Genomic DNA, 16,840 nt, shown 5'->3' with positions numbered 1-16,840 from the left:
CTGTCATCATTGTCACCACCACCACCACCATCATCATCACCACTTATAGTATCACTTTCATCATCATCACCACCACCACCATCATCACCATCATCATGATCACCATTATCACCATCATCACCTCGACCATCTTCACCACCACCATCATCACCATCATCACCATCACCGGCATCACTGGACTCCTTCTCCTCACAGGAAGCACAGACACAGGATGAGCACACACTCTTCATGACAGCATGGCTGTCTCTTGACTGGGTTAGTGGAGTGTGTGGATGGAGGGTGAGGGGAGTCTGAGCAGCTATCCTCCATAGTTGCTCATTAAACTGGACACCCTTTTCAACCTCCCTCTGTCAACAGAGTCTGAGTTGGATCTCAGGGAAGCTGGTGAATAAATAGGGCTTACTGAGCCTGGTGGGCACTCCATTGTTGGTGAGGTTGAGGGTGGTCCCAGTGGTATAGCTAGCTTCCAACTTCATTGGCAAGCCAATTTGGCAATCCTAGCGGAGAAGGAAAGCTGGCCCAGAGGTTTACTGCAGATGCCATGAATTGGTCACAGGTGTATGGGAAGCCACTGGCTAGAACCAGCAATGAGGGCTGCCACTGTAAAAAATGGCGGCAGAGCAGCTCTTCCCTCAGGGTGGCACCACGGCTGAGCTGGTCAAAACTGGCCCTGCCTGGCACTCAGCAGGTGCTCGATAAGTGGTTCTTGAATCAATGGGTAAAAGAATGAATGAAGGGAGGCCTGTGGCCTCCATGCATGTGCCCCAGTTTCCTAGTGGTGCTTATCCTGTGGGCTCAGGGTGAGAATCCCTCACGACAAACAGAAGCAGCCCGGAAGAGGGGCAAACAGGAAGAGAAAGCTTACTTTCTGGTCACACCAAGTTTGAATCATTTATTAGCAATTCCCCCCACGAAGAACACAGTCAGTAGAGAGGTAACATCTGTTTGGGAGACTGTGTCCTTGGGAGGCCACCAGAAAAATCTTAGACTAAATGAAGTCCTCCCGCTGGGACACGTGTACACATGTTCTCACCCCAGGACCCCTGGGGTCCTCAGGTGTGTTAGGTGGGTCTCTGTAAGTGGACATCAGGATGGGGAGCTAGGAGTGGAGAGAGGCAGGTGCTCAGACACGGGGAATCAGCGCTTCTGTGGGGCAGGGAGCTGCCACCTGCAGGGCTCTCTGCACGGCCCCTCAGGGCCTCTATCACCTGGCTCCTCAGGTTTGATTCTTGCTGACAGCAGGAAGACGAGGCGGGATCCCGGGACCTAACAAGTGGTCCTCTCTGACCGGTGGCGCCAGCCAAAAGGTGCCCTAGTGTCCATGTTCTGGGAACGATGTAACAGATGTGTCGCCAGAAGGAACATAGCTGTGTTTGGGGGACCAGAGATGAGAGCTGTTGCCAGCCTGCCTTTCCTCCCTCCCTGTGCCTCTGTAGTTGGTGCGAGATGGTGCAGGGGGCTGGGGGCGGAGGGAGAGTGTGGGAGAGAATTCCTGTGCTTGGCTGCCCATGTGTGGGGTTAGCAGGCAGCTGATTTGGGGCTCTGGCTGCCCTGTTTCTAGAGTGGCTGGTCCCTCTGTCCCTGTTCCCTTCTGTTTCTGCCCCCCCCCCCCGCAACGTGCACACACAGAGAAGGACAGGGCAGTGAGGCGAGACCACAGACCCTCCTCTGGGACTTTTGGAAGCATCAGCCACTGGTCTGGAGCTTTTATTCCCTGGAACCTCATCAGGCAATGAACTTCTTGGAGAGAACTTGGAAAGAGAAGATGTTTCCTAATGATCCACATGCCTGAGTCTGCAAGAGTGTCAACCCATGTGTCCCTCTTCCCCACCTTCCCAAAGTCCTGGGCCAGCCTGGCTTCATCTGGGTCAGGCCAAACCCTGCTCCCACTCACAGGCCAGCTGCCCTGGTGCTTAGAATCGAGGAGCAGACTTACCCAAGGTGGGAGGGAGAAGGGAGGGTGACAGGCCCTGGGGGAATGCCTCAGCCAGAGCTTACCTGTCCCAGGTGAGGGGCTCGTGCAAGAAAGGACACAGCCTCCCATGGTTGGGTCACTGCTCGGGGACTGAGAGGCTGGGCTGGGGCCTCCCTTCTGAGACTCCAGGTAAGAGCGGCCCTGGTGCCCAACAGCACCTGCCAGCACCTGATGTGGGGCAGGAGAGACCCAAGAGCCTGTCCTGTCCCCACGCAGCCCTCCTGCACGGCCCCTTCCCTGGGGAGGCTGTAGACTGCCTGTAGACGGGACCTGCGTGTTCATAGCCAGGTTGACAGGAACATGTGGCCCACCCCGTCAGTCCGTCTCCCCGTGTCATCCCCACCCCCGTTCCTGGGCTCCTTTGTCTTGCAGCCCTGGTTTCACAGCTCCCCTCTCTCTCATTCTCTGTTCCCAGGTTTGGCTGTCCATCAGATTATCACCATCACCGTCTCCCTCATCATGGTCATAGCTGCCCTGATTACAACTCTTGTCTTAAAAAACTGGTAAGGATCCTCAGCTCCTCTGGCCTGGAGGAGGCGGTGCTGTGGGGGTCCTTGGGGAAGTGTGCACAGAAAGATTGAACCCGGCCGGTCACAACCCAAGGAATGGTTTTTCCGTTTGGGCCAGAGAATCCAGTGCAGTCCCTTCTGCCCTGGCACAGCCCACTCACCTTGGCCCCAGGGCAGCTTGACTGCTGGGCGCCGCCGGGCTCCCTGACACCACCCTGGGGTGTAGCCCCCTCCCGGGCTTTCTCTGCAGAATGCCAGTGAGCCGAGCCTTCCTGACTTAGTTTCTCAGGCAGCAGGTTCCTGTTTCCGAAGCCTTTCTCTGGATCCAAGCGTAACTTTGGACCTCGCCCACCCAGCACACGACCCTTTTTCTGTATTTCCTACCAGCCACCTGGGCTGGTCCGCGCCTGCCCCTCGCTGTCCTGGGCTGTCCCTGCGGCCGGTGCCCGGCCAGCCTCTTTGTATCCTTCCTGCCTCTCGCAGCCGCTCTGTGTCTGCTGAACTAGGTTACTGCTTTGCTCCAGGCGGCCTGTCTTTACCTATTTCCTCCTGAAAATTGGCCTACTTTGAGGTTGGCCTTGCTGGGTGTACATGCCTGCTACACCCTGGGAAGATCGGGGAGCTGCGGGGTGACCCTGCTGCTCACATGCCTCGGAGGCGCCGTCTGCCTGCAGCCACCCCTCCAGCAGACGTGGCTCCTTTTAGCATCAAAGCTGGAGCTCCCTCGTAGAGAAGTGGACCCAATGATCCCCCGCTGCCCGCAGGTGGGATAGGAAATCAGACGGGGCTGAGGGGTGAGGGGTGGCACAACCCCACAACAGACCTCCCACTGAACCAGCGAGGCCTCGGAGCCGCCTCCTACTGGCCAGCTAGCCCGAGACCCAGGGCGTTTTCCTGGGCAGATGACGAGGACAAGACTCAGCTCACAGAGGGGCGTCTTGGACAGGAGCTGGCCAGCTGGAGAAGTGCTCTGGAGCCCTGGACTGCGTGGACGCATGGCGGGACAATCCCATCCAGCATCTTGATCAAGGAAAGGCCCCCTACCCCAAGGAGAAACCCAGCGGGTAGATGAGTGGGTTCTGTGACCTTGGGGACCCCCTGACTTTTTCATTCATCTCACCCTCAGGAATCAGGATTCCTCTCGCTGGGAAGACAAGGCAGGGCATATCCATGACTTACAGGGAGGCAGGGTCATGAGCCCCGCCCCTTGCAGCCCCCTCATTCCGCATAGGCTCTGAGCACAGAAGGGAGGGAGAGGAGAAGAACTGCTGCCCTGATGAGGCTCCCCAAAGTGAAGCCTCCCCAAATTTCCTCCTAGCTGTCCCCCTCCGTGGGGATGGGATTCCTGCCCATCCTATGAACTTGCCAGAAGTGACATCCGGGGACAGGGAGGGTCATTGATTGTCTGTTCTGTCAAATCCCTTGGCCGACAAAGGTGGGATTCCCCTGTCCATCCTAGGTGGCATCTGGAAGCCTCCGAGGTCCAGAGGAGTGGGCATGAAGGCCGGTGTCCTTGGGCACGCAGGATGGTGAAGGATGGACAGTCCAGTCTCATTTCCAACTTGTGGGCATGGGCGGGGGAGGGGCTGAGGATGCCAGCTCTCCCCAAAGATAATTACAGAGTCTGTTCCAAAGTGAACAATCGGGCCACCCCAGCCTATGCAGCAACGCTTCCCTACCGGCACCCATCAGTCTTCATCCCGTCAAGGCGTTCCTGAGGAAACCGAGTCAGCACCACTGTCCGGCTGATGTTCTTCGGCCAGACAAGGCCTCAGCCCTGGGGTAACACAGCTCAACCGCTTACCTCATAATCCTCTCTGCAGTAATGGCCACATTTAAAATTCAAATTTTATTAAAAAAAAAAAGCTGATTGCTTGATTGTGGTTGATCTTTCTGAAGAGGCTGGGGATTACCATTTAATATTAAATGATGTATAATTAATGCCTGGAGAAGAAGGCTCCGCAGTTTAGCACCGGAGTTGTGTTTGCGGGTTTCGGCATCTACCTGCCCCCACCCCACCCCACCTGTCTGTCTTCCAGCTGTGCCCAAAGCGGGAACACGCGTAGGAACAGCCACCAGCGGAAAATCAACCAGCAGGAGGAGAGCTGCCAGAACCTGACGGACTTCACCCCCGCCCGGGTGCCCAGCAGCCTGGACATCTTCACAGCCTATAACGAGACCCTGCAGTGTTCGCACGAGTGTGTCCGGGCGTCCGTGCCCGTGTACACCGACGAGACGCTGCACCCAACGGGGGAGTACAAATCCACGTTTAACGGGAACCGGTAAGCTTGGGTTCGGGCCAGACCCTGCCGCTGCAAACTGCTGGTGGCACGGCATTGTCACGGGGGCTGTTGATCCATGTGAAGCACCCTTTACATCTCTTGAGGGCCCGAGCAAGTGCAGGCAGCCGGTTTGGCGAAACAAGAGGGCCAGGGTAGACATAAACAGGTGTTTCTCCACGCAGAGAGAAAAGGCAGCAGCAGCCAGGGTTCACTTGGATAGTGGACGGAAACGCCTCCCCAGCCCTCAGTACCACCTGGCGAGGGCGGGCGTCATCCTGCAAAGCCAGCTCTGTAGTACAGGCCTCCTAAATATCAACAAACCATGATTGATCACTCCCCAGTCAGTATCTCTGAACCCCATCAATAAAATGTCAGCAGCAAATCTAGCAAAAATATCAAATACCAACCAGACTCCTGGTTATTGAATGCTCTTTTTTATTAATCGCGTGTAGTCTCTCAAAGAAGACATGCTCCAAAGACCATCCCTGGGAATATTTAAGAAACCCTTGGGTCAGCTTCTGAAGGTTTATCTAGAATTAGATTAAAACATCAGTAAGCTATTTTTTTAAGTGAGCATGCATTCATGCATCATTTTGTAAATAAAAAAAAAAAATTCTCCAACGACTTAAAAATCTTAGGACAAAGTGAGTAGGACACCAGGCTGCCTTGAAGGGCCCACTGTGGGCAGCAGGATGAGCAGCGGAGGACACTACCCAAGGTGCCCTGAGGGGTTCCACCCGGAGCCAAGGTCCAGGAGACTCAGGGGTGGCTGCTCGCTCGCTCCTGTGTTGCTTGCTCATCAGGGGGAGGCAGGGGCCCTGGGAGCGAGGGCTGCCTGTCCAGCTGTAGTGCCCATACTGTATGTGTCCCGTCCTGCCCCTGAGAAGATTGGGTGCTCCTTAAATTCCTTCTCGCCACTCCTCTCCTGTCTCCACGTGGGACTCTGCCATATTCTCTGTCTGGGAGGCCTCCTTCCCAGAGGAGGAGCCTGGAGAGCAGAAACCTCAGAAATGTCTTTCTAAACTACTTTACTTTCACTCAGCGACATTTGGGGAGCTCCTTGGTTGCATCCCAGCCTTCCAGAAGGCCGAGTTCGCAACAAATTGGCAAAAGGATTTTCAAACCGTTTCACTGAATGTGTGTGTCGGTTTGGGTGTGAATCCTGCCTGACCAGTGCCTCAGCCTTTGGGGGAAGGGAAGGAGGCGAGTTCTGGAGTGGTCATTGTCCTCTCTGTCCCACTCTCTGCCCCTGCGTCGTGTGAGAGCCCTGTCCACGTGCAGGGTGGGCACAGTTGGCGCTCCCACGTCCTGGCTCAGAAGCGTCGGATGGAACAGGTTCTTGCTTTTTGGCGGAAGGTGATGCCCTGTTGGCTCTCACTGGCCTTGGGAAACGGTAGCTGAGTCTCAAAAGTGACAAAACACGGGGGGGCCATTTTAGGAGTCAGGCCCTGCCCTCTACAAAGTGTGGTAACATGGGTGGAATCCCTGCGCTCTCAGGCAGAGACACAGAGCTGTGTGTTTGTCCCACAAATTCAAAAACTGAAATCTGGAGATCGCACCACTGTGCTGGAACGCCAGCCTTCCGGCCTCTGTGTCGGGTTCCTCCTGTGCACGGATCCCTCGGGCCGTGTCCTCCAAGGCTGCCCACGGTGGAAGGGAGCATTGGCGGGCCACCGGGGGTGGTGGGTCCCTTCCTGCCACAGGCCAGTGGGTCCAGCAGAGCATCATCTTCCTGGGCCCTTTTCTACCCAGAAGCAAGTTTTCTGCGGCAGGCCCAACCGGGCCTGCCTGTCGGTGTTGTGTACCAGCGCGGGCAAGCACGTTTCTCTGCTTGCTGCAGACCCTCTTCTTCTGATCGGCATCTTATTCCTGTGGCCTTTGTGTCTGAGAAATGGTTTGAGATCTCCTGCTGACTGGCCGAAGTCTTTTTTACCTCCTGGGGCAGGGCAGACGCCATGTGTCTATTTTATGGTACGTACCTCTCTTTTTGGACACGATTGATTTTTCCCTCTGCCTCACCTTCCTCACCTTCCCCACCCGTCTCCACTCAGGGATAACTGGAAGCCCTTCTCACCGTGGGTGGGATTCCAATGGCGTTTCCCCGTCCAGAGGGCTGGGCTTGTGGTCTCTCCGCTGCACATGTTAGAAATGCCCCACGGCCCAGGGAGGGGAGTAACAGATACCCACAAACCCGACTCAGCACCGCGCTGGCTCTGTCAGTGCCGGCCCAGCCCAGGGAAGGCCAGGCATGGCCTGTGGGGCAGGGAGAAGCAGTTCCTCTACAACCACAGCTCTCATTTCCCTCAACCGGGAGAGACGGGGCAGCGGCTAAGTGGGCAGGCCCCACCCCACCACCGCAAGTCTTCACACGGCAGGGAGGGCACCAGGCGGAATTAAAATACAATTTTGAAACATAAAAATAAGAGATAAGAAGGAAAATGATAAAGAAAGGAAGTGAGGACTTGAGACATCCACTAATTTGGAGCCCAGGCCTGGTACCGAGACAGGATGAATTTTCCACGCTCTGCTGGATAGGAACATTTGGTTTGCTTTCAATGATATTAACTTTAATGCCTACGTTAAATTGCTTTCTTCTCCGAACGCCCGGCTGCTGTGGGGAGCATTTCGCCCCCGTGGCTGCACATTCTGTGCACAGTCAGTAGATGCCACCCAGGGTTGTGTCTTTGTTTTTCTTTTCAATGCTAAGTTTTCTAAGGATACACATTTTGCTCATCCAGAGAGCATCTTTTTTTCCCCCAGATATTCCTTTTAAACGTGACATCAGATCCCTTCCATGAGACGGGAACCCAATTTCTAGGTTGGCGTATTGATATTTGAAAATATTTTTTCTTACTTTTGCTCGCCTTCTGGTGTGGGGACTGAATGGAAAATGCTGTCGTCAGAGTGAGTGAAGGGCCAGGTGGGAAGGTGTTTTCTCGGGGCTGCACAGGGCCCTCTGAGGACTCAGCTCGCAGCGTTGAGCTGGGGGCTGGAGGAGCCAGCTGCTTCTAGAAGTAGGAATGAAGTGGTCAGTTCCTGATCCCAGCCCTCACTGCCTATCCTGAAGCCAAAATGACTTGCTTAGCATGATGTTCAGCCAACGAACAAAGAGAAGTGATTAGATTAGGATGGAAACCAAGCCCCCCACCCAAAGGCCTTTGCTGAGACTGTGCGGGCCAGGCAGGTGAGACGCAGTCTGTCCCCGACCGTGCAAGGGCCAGATGCGCTGAGCGTGGCCCATCCATCAAAAGCGTGTGCCTTTGTCTGCCTCGATGTGACTCGCCTCATTAAGGCCACGGACAGAGCTCCCTTCCGAGTTCCAACCAGGCTAGCAGTGGGGAGCTTGCTTATTAGCAGCCGAGTCCCCGCCTGCCTGGCAAGGCCTCTGCAGGGCCGGGCTAGGTGGTTGCCAACATCTTTGTTAGGATTTTAAACATGCGTAAAAGCGTAAGACGTTGACCTGGTTGATGCTGGCCCTGCCATCAAAGACCTCCGCTCCCTTCCTTCAGGAGCTGCAGGCCCGCGGGCCTGGAGGCAGCCACACCTTCTGGTCCAGAGAGCCCCCGCTAGGGGGGACAGTTCCCTAATGTGGACGTTCAGATGGCAGCTCATTGGAGCACTGTCTACATTTAGGAACTCATACAGTTCTCCCAGCAATCCCATCTTACAGAGGGGGAAACTGAGGCATGGGGAAGTGAAGTGACTTGCCTGAGGTCAGTCAGGTTGTGAGTGGTGGGGCCGGATCACCCCAGGCTGCCTGGCTCTGCCCACCCGTCAGAGAGCCTCCATTGCGAGCCCCGGTGCAACGCCTCTGTACCCCGTTCTACCGCCAGCCCAGCCCCAAGTGGGAAGAGAGTTGGGTGGTGGGAGATGAAGTCGATCTCTCCAACTAAATTGGTGTCCCAGGGACATTCAGCCTGATTCTGCTGAGCAAGGAGCTGTGCAGCTGAGTGGTCAGCTCCTGAGCTCCCTAAAGCCTGGGCCGAGGGCCTTTTCATCCACCTGGGAACAGGGAGCTGCAGCCCTGACTTAAAAAAAAAAATCCAAGTGGGAAAAAAGTGCTATTATTACTCCTCTCCTCCAGAAAACTTTCCCATCTCATTAGTCGAGTTCTCTCCTGGCAACACGGGGCACCGAAGGCCCCCCACAAACAGTGTTGGCGCCATGTGGGTGCCCCTAGATGGGCCCTGGGTGGGCCACATTCTTCTCAAAGTGTACAGACCCCACTTCCTAACTGCACCGAGGAGCTATTTCAGGACCACCTCCATTTAGAGAAGGAGACACCTCTGTGTCCCAAGAACTTCAGCCCTTCGCTGTGGGTCTCAGGTAGGCCATTTGAGGTGGTGAGAAGAGCCGACAGGACTTACTCCGGGCCTGGCTGTGCTCAGCCACCATGCCTGTGGACACAAAGCAATGACTCACTCCAGCCATCTCTTGTTCCTACAGACCAGGAGGGCTGTGCAAACAGCCTTGTTAGTCCTTGAAAAATGCCTCAAGATTCCGGCACTGCATGTCCGACAGACTGTTTATCACTCACTGGGAGGAAGGCATTCGGATTCTAAGAATCCCTGATTTTTGCAGTTAATGCCTGGACATGAGCATTGGGTGGAGAAAGGCCCAGAAGATCACTCAGATTTACTAGGTACTTATTGTCCCTTAAATAAATAGCAATTAATACCGAAACATTTAATTAAGGTTTAAGAGCCAGCAGAGAGATTTATCTTGTGCGTAGCTGTTAAGCCTCTCCAGATGCATTTTTAATGATGAGAGAGCAGTTTGTGATGACACCGCCTTGTCTGCTCATGCCATCCCGATGCGCATTTGGGGCCCAACCGTGGCCAAGTTCGCTTCCCTGCACGCGAGTGTGGGTGATGCCCGAGCTTGGGGGGCACAGGCGCCCCAGCCTGGGCAGACAGTTACTCTGGTTCTCTAGATTCAGCCTCTGTGATAGATTCCAGCAAATTCTTGCCTCCTTGAGACCTCTGTGGAGGGGCTCGATTCGTCTGAGTGAGACAAATGAAGCTGGCCTTCCCCTGGTGTGCCAGGGAAAGAAACCTCGGACACACGCCTGCCATGGCTCTTCAGCTAATTTCCTGTCATTTTTCATGTAACAAAACTTCAGAAAACCTCATTAGTGTTCAGATCTTCCCATTTGCCAAGGCCACTTCATTCCGAAGGGAGCCTGAAAAGTAATAAAAGCTCTCGCATCTGAAGCAAGAGAGAAATAAATCATGTGTTATTATTATTTGCAAAAACACACTGAAGACATAACTAATAAAAAACAAGAACCACACCTGAGCCTTCCCGCTTTGTTCTAAAAAATACATTAACAGAACATCCAGCTTTTGAAATTCAAAGGAACACTTTTTTCAAAGAAACATCCAGACCCTTCTGGAAACCATTCTCTCTAAGATGAGAACCAGCACCAAGGAAAACTTTGGGGGACAGTGGCCCTTTCGGGATGTGGAGAAATTAACTAGCAGCTTCAGCGCTCCAGGGGGCTCTTGCTGTAGTCTGCCTGTTCTCTTTGTTTTGCAAAAGCAGACGCTGATCGTTAAGCCCACGACTGACTGTGTGGTTTGCAGCCCTCAGGGGCCAGGAGAGCTGAGAATTTCCTTCCAGGCAGCAGAGGGCACTAGTTTCTCCAAAGTCAGGATTTATCCCAGATCCCGATCTCTCGGATCCCTTTGCAGCACACAGCTTACCCTTTTGGCCGGGGCCATCCTCGCTGGTGTCCTTCTCCAGCCAGGACGTCGAGGGCTCACCTTGTCAAAAATCTTTCCCAACTGGCCTGGGACGCACGTCCCTCTCCGAGCCCTCCTCGGGTTAGTGCTCCGCTGAGAGGCTCATGGGCTGAGCCTTTGAAACAGAGAAACACGAGCACTCCCCCATGGGCTGAGGGCAAGCAGCAGGGTTTTGGCAGGAATGTAGGGCAGGCCCTGAAGGTGCTGGTGGGCAGCCTCAGACCCCTCCTCCCAGCCTGAGGGGCTGATGCTGCCCCTGCGGAGCCCCTGGAGGGAACCCACCCCTCTGCAGGAAGCCAGCACTGCTCTTACAATGGCAGTGCGAGGTGCAGGGTTGGAGCCAGCTCCCTGGCTCTGCGTCATCCTGAGACACTGGGCAGAGACAGGTGCCCATCGGTTTGGAAGAGGCTCCGTCCCGAGGTGGCCCAGAGCCCCTCCGTCGACCCTCCGAGGTGGCTCTCCCTTCAGTGTCCACCTGCGGGCAGCACGTGCAGGTCATCCCAGGCTTCAGTCTCCGGGGCCGAGGACGAGGCTGCTTCCGCACAGACGCCTCTTCTCTCAGCTTCATCCAGGAGTGATTTCCCTCTCCGGGCCAGGCTCAGAGCCGGAACCCAGGCGAACCAAATGTGGGCCTGGCAGACACCCCGTGACACCTGGGTGGCACTGACACGCACTCGCTTAGATAAATATCACTGCAGCTCGTCCTCTACCTGAGAAGCCACAGAAGCAGTGCTCTGATAGACAGAAACGGGATGGAGAACACATTTAGGAAAAGAGGGGTGTCCACAAAGGCCTCCCCAGGGAGGTGACCGTCAGCAGCAACTTGAAGGAGTTGAGGTCTGAGATTTCCATTGGCGGCCAGGGTGCCACCTGGAATGTGGAGAAGAAGAGGAAGAGGAGGGATGAGGGGAACAAGAGGCGAGACTGCGTCCCAAAGGATCCAAAGCCCTGAAGACTCTTAGGTAGGAAAGTGATGGGCTAACGTCTGTATGGAAAACCCGAGGGAGACGCCTGGCCTGAGGGAAGGAGCGAAAGCTGGCCTCCCACCTTGATCTGTCTGGTTAAGGTCAGAATAAAGGATCGGAAAGCAGCCTCAGCGACGGTTCTGCAGAACCTTCCTTGTAAGGGCCGGAAGCCACTGACTCGTGGTCCAACCCTGGACGCATCTGAGAGTGAGGAGGGGCGCTGTCAGTCATCACGCTGGGACAATGGACGGCAGCTTAAACCGGAGGCTGTCCCCGGCCACCAGAACTGGGTGGTTGGTTACCAGGCCCAGCTTTCAGTGTCCCCATATTTTTTAATATATTTTTTTAACTTTTAAAATTGTAGGAAAAGAGACATAACATAAAGTTTACTGTTTTACCCATTTTTAAGTGTACAGGACAGTGGCATTAAGTACATTTACATTGTTATGCAACCATCACCACCCTCCATCTCCAGAACTTTTGCATCTTCCCAAGCTGAAACTCTGTCCCCATTAAACACTGACTCGCCATCCCCCTCCCCAGCCCCTGGCAACCTCCATTCTACTCTCAGTCTCTATGAATTTGACTCCTCTAGGGACCTCATAGAAGTGGGATCATACAGCATTTGTCTCCACATTTTTTAACTTTCAAAAAATTAGAATGGAGATAGACATGCAAGAGGGGCGTTTCTCTCTGTTTTAATTATTTTGCTTTGTTAACCACCACTCCCTCCCCCAGTTCTAGAAAGTGGAGGAGGTGGGTGGTGCACAGTTGGAGGAAAGCTACCCTGGGTGGTCCAGCACCCATCTGATGAGATGACACGCCTGCTCACAGCAGAGTGGGCAGGTGATCCCACAGGAGACGAGTAGATGCTCTGTTGTAGGCCTCCTGCAGTTGCCCAAACAGGTGTCATGTGAAGGTAGAAGGCAGGGTAAGGTGATGACCAGGGGCCCTGACTTCATTGTCCAGACCGGGAGGGGTCCTAGAGAGGGAGCAAGCGTGCCCACCCCTGCTCCAGGAGGAATAGACATAGATGTGGTGAGGCTCTTGGAGAAGATGACGAAGACAGCACTGAGCAGAATGTGTCCCCTCCACCTGGGTGCCTCTCAGTCCCGGCGAGGATCACCCAGCCAGCTTATTTGATTCAGGAGAAAGAGCCCCACACCCTAGTCTGTTGAGAAGAACGGGTAATGGGCCCGGGCCTGGCACGTCATCCGAGTCACCTGGAGAGCTTGCAGAAACCCATATTCACGGGCCCCGCCCAGAGGCCCTGATTCTGGTTCTCCAGAATCTTCTTCCTGGCCCAGGAAGCTGTATTTCTGAACTGCTCCGAAGATGACTAGGATGGGGCCAGCCTGGCTGCCATGTCTGGGAGCTGCTGTGAAAATGCAGAGCTCCAGCTGAGTTCTTCCCAACTGCATTTTGGAATCATTGGGTCCCCCATCTGCTTTCTAATTTGTATCAGCTGCTTAGATGAGGGTGCAGTGGCATTCCCCTTTACACTGTTTAAAGGTCCTAATTTCCTGTCATTGTGGGGTGCTGGTGGGAGCTCTGAGTGACAGCAGAGAGAAGCAATGCCCATCCTTGGAACGGAGATGCAGCTTCGAGCTCAAGTGCCTCCAGGCTCCGCTATGATGCCTTCTGACTCACCTGGCCACGCCCAGCACGGCTGTAGCTCTCTGACTCCCTGGGGGATGTGGACTTTTGGGGTCTATCACTGAGGCAGGGAGACTTTGGGGTTCCCACTTTCTGAGGCACACACCCAGGCTGGGTAAGAGCCGCCCCCTTCTTTGCAGCCAGCTGATCTGGCCTGCATGCACCTGTGATTCACGTTCTTTCTCTCTTCAGCAAGATCCCCTCTTGGGGAGATCCAGAAGGTGGTTTTTCTGATGAAATCTGTTAAACTTCCCCGAGTCCCGGCCTCAGTGAGCCCTCAGCCCAGCAGTGGATTGAAATGGACTGCACTGCTTCCTGCCGTCCAGGCATGGGGCAGGCGGCACCTCTGCCCTTGGTGGGTAGGAGCTGGAGAAGGAGCGAGCGTGGTGCTGGGTGCGCTCAGTCACGGGCAGGCTTGGGGTGCAATCTCCCCTCGAGAGTTAATGCGGGATGATCCCAGCCCCTCTTAGCAAGCCCCGCCCCACTGCTGGTGCCAACAGCAGAAACAGCTCCTCCACTGAATATAGTAACACACATGAGGGCCTGGGCCCGCTTCACACCCCTGGGACTCCTAGCGAGTGTACCAGGTCCTGGGGGCCAGGTCCAGCAGACATCTGTGTGTTCTGAGGACACTTTGGTGCCCATTGGCTGGGAAGCAGGGCGACTGGGGCTTGATTACAGAGGCTCAGAGAGGCTGCCTAGACTCAGCCTGCCCTCGGTCTGCTGCCATTTAATCTCTTCTTTTCTTTCCACACAGGATTCCGTTGGTGAACCTGTAAAAAAATAAAATAAAACAATAAAAACACAAAACCTAAAACTAAACTATCTAAGAGGGAGGGTCCCCACACCTACCCCTTCTGTCTGCCGGTGGGGAACTGACAGAGCAGGACGCTATAGGCCAAATATATTTTTATAAAAATGCTCACGCCTATGGGGAACTGCCTTTTCCCGAGTTTTCTTTGGAGAACAGAACCAAGAAATGCAAGAACGGACCTGGAGACAGAGAGGAGAGGAGACCAAGCGACAGGACCGAAGGGAGCGCCTGACCCTGGGATGTGTACTCCGATTCCGAACCTGTGCCAATAATACCATTATGTGCCATGTACTGACCGAAAGACTTGGTGACACAGCTGAAGCCAAGCGAACTGCGCGTAGAAACTCACAGCAAACTGGGGTGGGAATCTCTTCCAATAGAGTCTCTATTTCTGGTTAATATATATATATAAATATATAAATACACACAGACACACACACACACTTTTTTTGTACTGTAGCAATTTTTGAAGATCTTCAATGTTCCTTTTTAAAAAAAAGTGTGTTATCAGTTACAAAATCTGATTTACTTAACATGCTTAGTATGAACAGAATAAACTGGTGTTTTCTACTTTGGCAATTCACACACACACGCATACATACCCACACACACACACACACACACGCACATAGATATGCATATATTGGAAATGCAGTTCCACGAGTGAGCATATCCTTTCTGGTGACCTGGTACCCCATCGCCATCCACCCCGGGAACAGCCTCGACCCATGCAAGGAGACCCTTAGATGACTTGTCCCGCATTTGCTAGGTATTTGGTGAGTGGCAACAGACGTGCGATTTATTATCTTGGGCCAGAATTAAGAATGCCACGGTTTTATATACATACATATATATATATATATACACACACACATAAATATGATCTTTTTGCATTTAATTGTTTGAAGAAGCTACCTAACAGCCACGTGCACATTTATGTAGCTGGCTGCCGACAGACGGGCCTGAGCGCGAGATTGGGTGGGCCGTGGATTGTTGGCCATCTTGTGTTATACAGGCACAGACCGAATTAAAGAAATTTTCCAGTTCCAAAAATTAAAGGAATATATCCTTATAATGTGTGTGTGTATGTCAGAGCAGAACTCAGAAATTTACAAGGGCCCAAGTCTGTTTGGAAATGAGAAATAATTTCATGTGCGAAAGACCCAGGCTGCTCCCACGTGAGCCGTGCCCCAGCATGGTCTGCATTTCTTTCCCACACCAGTGGACAGAGGGTGCCTGCTCTTTCTTGAGCCGGAGAGTGACTTTGAATGTTGGGGGAGGCTGTAGCAAAGATGCTGTCTCTTGTCGGCTCCCATTGGGCGACATTTGTGTTTTGACATCAAGAATCCTACTAAGGAGGTTTCCAGCGGAAATGGGGCCCCAGACCAGAGCCTCCTTACAGAGAATCCCGACCACACGCACTTCATTAAAAGTACTGCCACGTCTGGCAGGGTGGGACTCCCTCACAACCCCACTTACGAAGGCTCCCTGGTGCCCCATCGCGCGTCAGTAGGGGGCGCTGTAAGGGATAAGCGGGTCCATCTGAGGGTCTCACACCTCCCCATTCGAAAGCGAGTGTCTCCTTGTGGGGACCCCGGATCAGGTGCGCATGGCCTACCTCCTATGAATGGCCCATGTGTGACTGTGGTTTCACCTGTGGGGTATGTGAGCCAGTCTAATGGAATGTCTGCAGACCAGGTTCAAAGGTTAAAGGTCAGGTGGACAGCTAACCTCACACCCCTTTGTTGGCTGGGCTGGAGACCTCCTGATTCTCCCACTGGGCTCAGTCTCCCTCTGCGTCACCTTAAAATGTGCTTGACAAGTTCCCTGTTGCACCTCTTGAATATGGGAGAGTAAAGCAACGTCAATGGAGGGAAAAAATTTTTTTCGTAACACCGTAGGGTGAAGGTCTGTGTTCATGGTGTTGCTCGCTGAGTAGGAAAGGCATTGTTTTGGTTTGGTTTTGGTTTTGTTGTTTTCCCCCAAAGCTTCGGCACACAGAGACACCACAAACATCCGCCACTGGCGTGTGATCACATCCCGTTGCTGGGACTCACCTGTGTAGCGCTCCATCCCGCACCTCCCTTTGTGGGCCATTCCACTCATCCGTCTCACTGCCTGCAAACCACGCTCCCCTGGAGGCTGGCGCTGGGCCTTCCTGACTCAGATGAGCACAGCTTGGTGTCACTGTCACCAGGGCCAGGCTGTCAGCCTCCGTCAAGGCCGTTGAAGCTGCTGCTCTGCTCTAACACGCGGAGCTCCAGTGAGCCCAGCCAGGAAGAAGGGGATGGCAGGGGGCCTGTTCATTCTCCGACAGTGGGAACCCAGGGTTCCCGATGGGGCCGCAATTCGGTGTCCACCACCTCACCTCCGGCTGCACGCCCGATGCCCGAACTCTTTCCAGAGCACCTTAGGACTCCAGGCCTGAAATAACAAAGCCCCCTTCCCCCAAACACACACACACACAGCCCCTCGGACACACGCTCAGGGCAGGGCCAGGAGACGCGCACAAGTCCAACCTCCAGACAGGCAGACCCCAGCACGTTCTCCACCAGGAGGTCTAGTTGGCACTAACATTTGTCAAAACAGATCCACGTGGGGAAGACTCCCATCTCGTGACGATTGAGGGAGTGTGTGTATAGATGTTTTGTTTTATTTTTTAAATGGTTACCTGGAAACCTCATCTCTGCACAAGGAGATAATAAATGAAAGTAGGGAGGCTTACAAAATCCAGCTCCACCACAGGAAGGTCTACTAAACGACAGAGCACAGGTTTTTACTGAATCAGGCCCTGTGTACACACGTCCAAACATTTTATGTGTCAGTGTCTGACGAGTTTGGCCTGCCCATCCTTGCGCAGCCGCGAGTAATGTTCTGGGCTGGTCAGTGTTCTCT

The 16,840-nt window shown here is 53.9% G+C and overlaps 1 protein-coding gene across 4 annotated transcripts in view; it reads left to right on the top strand.

Annotated features, from left to right (window-relative positions):
• AJAP1 (adherens junctions associated protein 1) overlaps window positions 1-16,510 on the top strand; it is a 133,593-nt gene extending 117,083 nt beyond the window's left edge. For 2 of the 4 annotated variants that reach the window (XR_015555878.1, XR_015555877.1), the window contains exons 3-6: window positions 2,391-2,478; window positions 4,524-4,766; window positions 6,607-6,737; window positions 13,889-16,510. Coding sequence is in view for 2 of the 4 variants with exons in the window: in XM_087446932.1 (XP_087303058.1) it covers window positions 2,391-2,478; window positions 4,524-4,766; window positions 6,607-6,679 (404 nt within the window). In the remaining 2 variants the exon portion in view is untranslated. Of the gene's footprint in view, window positions 1-2,390; window positions 2,479-4,523; window positions 4,767-6,606; window positions 6,797-13,888 lie in introns of those variants that run through there. The other 2 variants (XM_087446933.1, XM_087446932.1) reach the window with 2 other exon arrangements.
• The last annotated feature ends 330 nt before the right edge of the window (window positions 16,511-16,840 follow it).

Source organism: Ceratotherium simum, chromosome 22, assembly GCF_057802395.1.
Source record: "Ceratotherium simum simum isolate JZ-2026a chromosome 22, ASM5780239v1, whole genome shotgun sequence".
Classification (NCBI taxonomy): Eukaryota; Metazoa; Chordata; class Mammalia; order Perissodactyla; family Rhinocerotidae; genus Ceratotherium; species Ceratotherium simum.
This window is presented reverse-complemented; position numbering and strand designations above follow the sequence as displayed.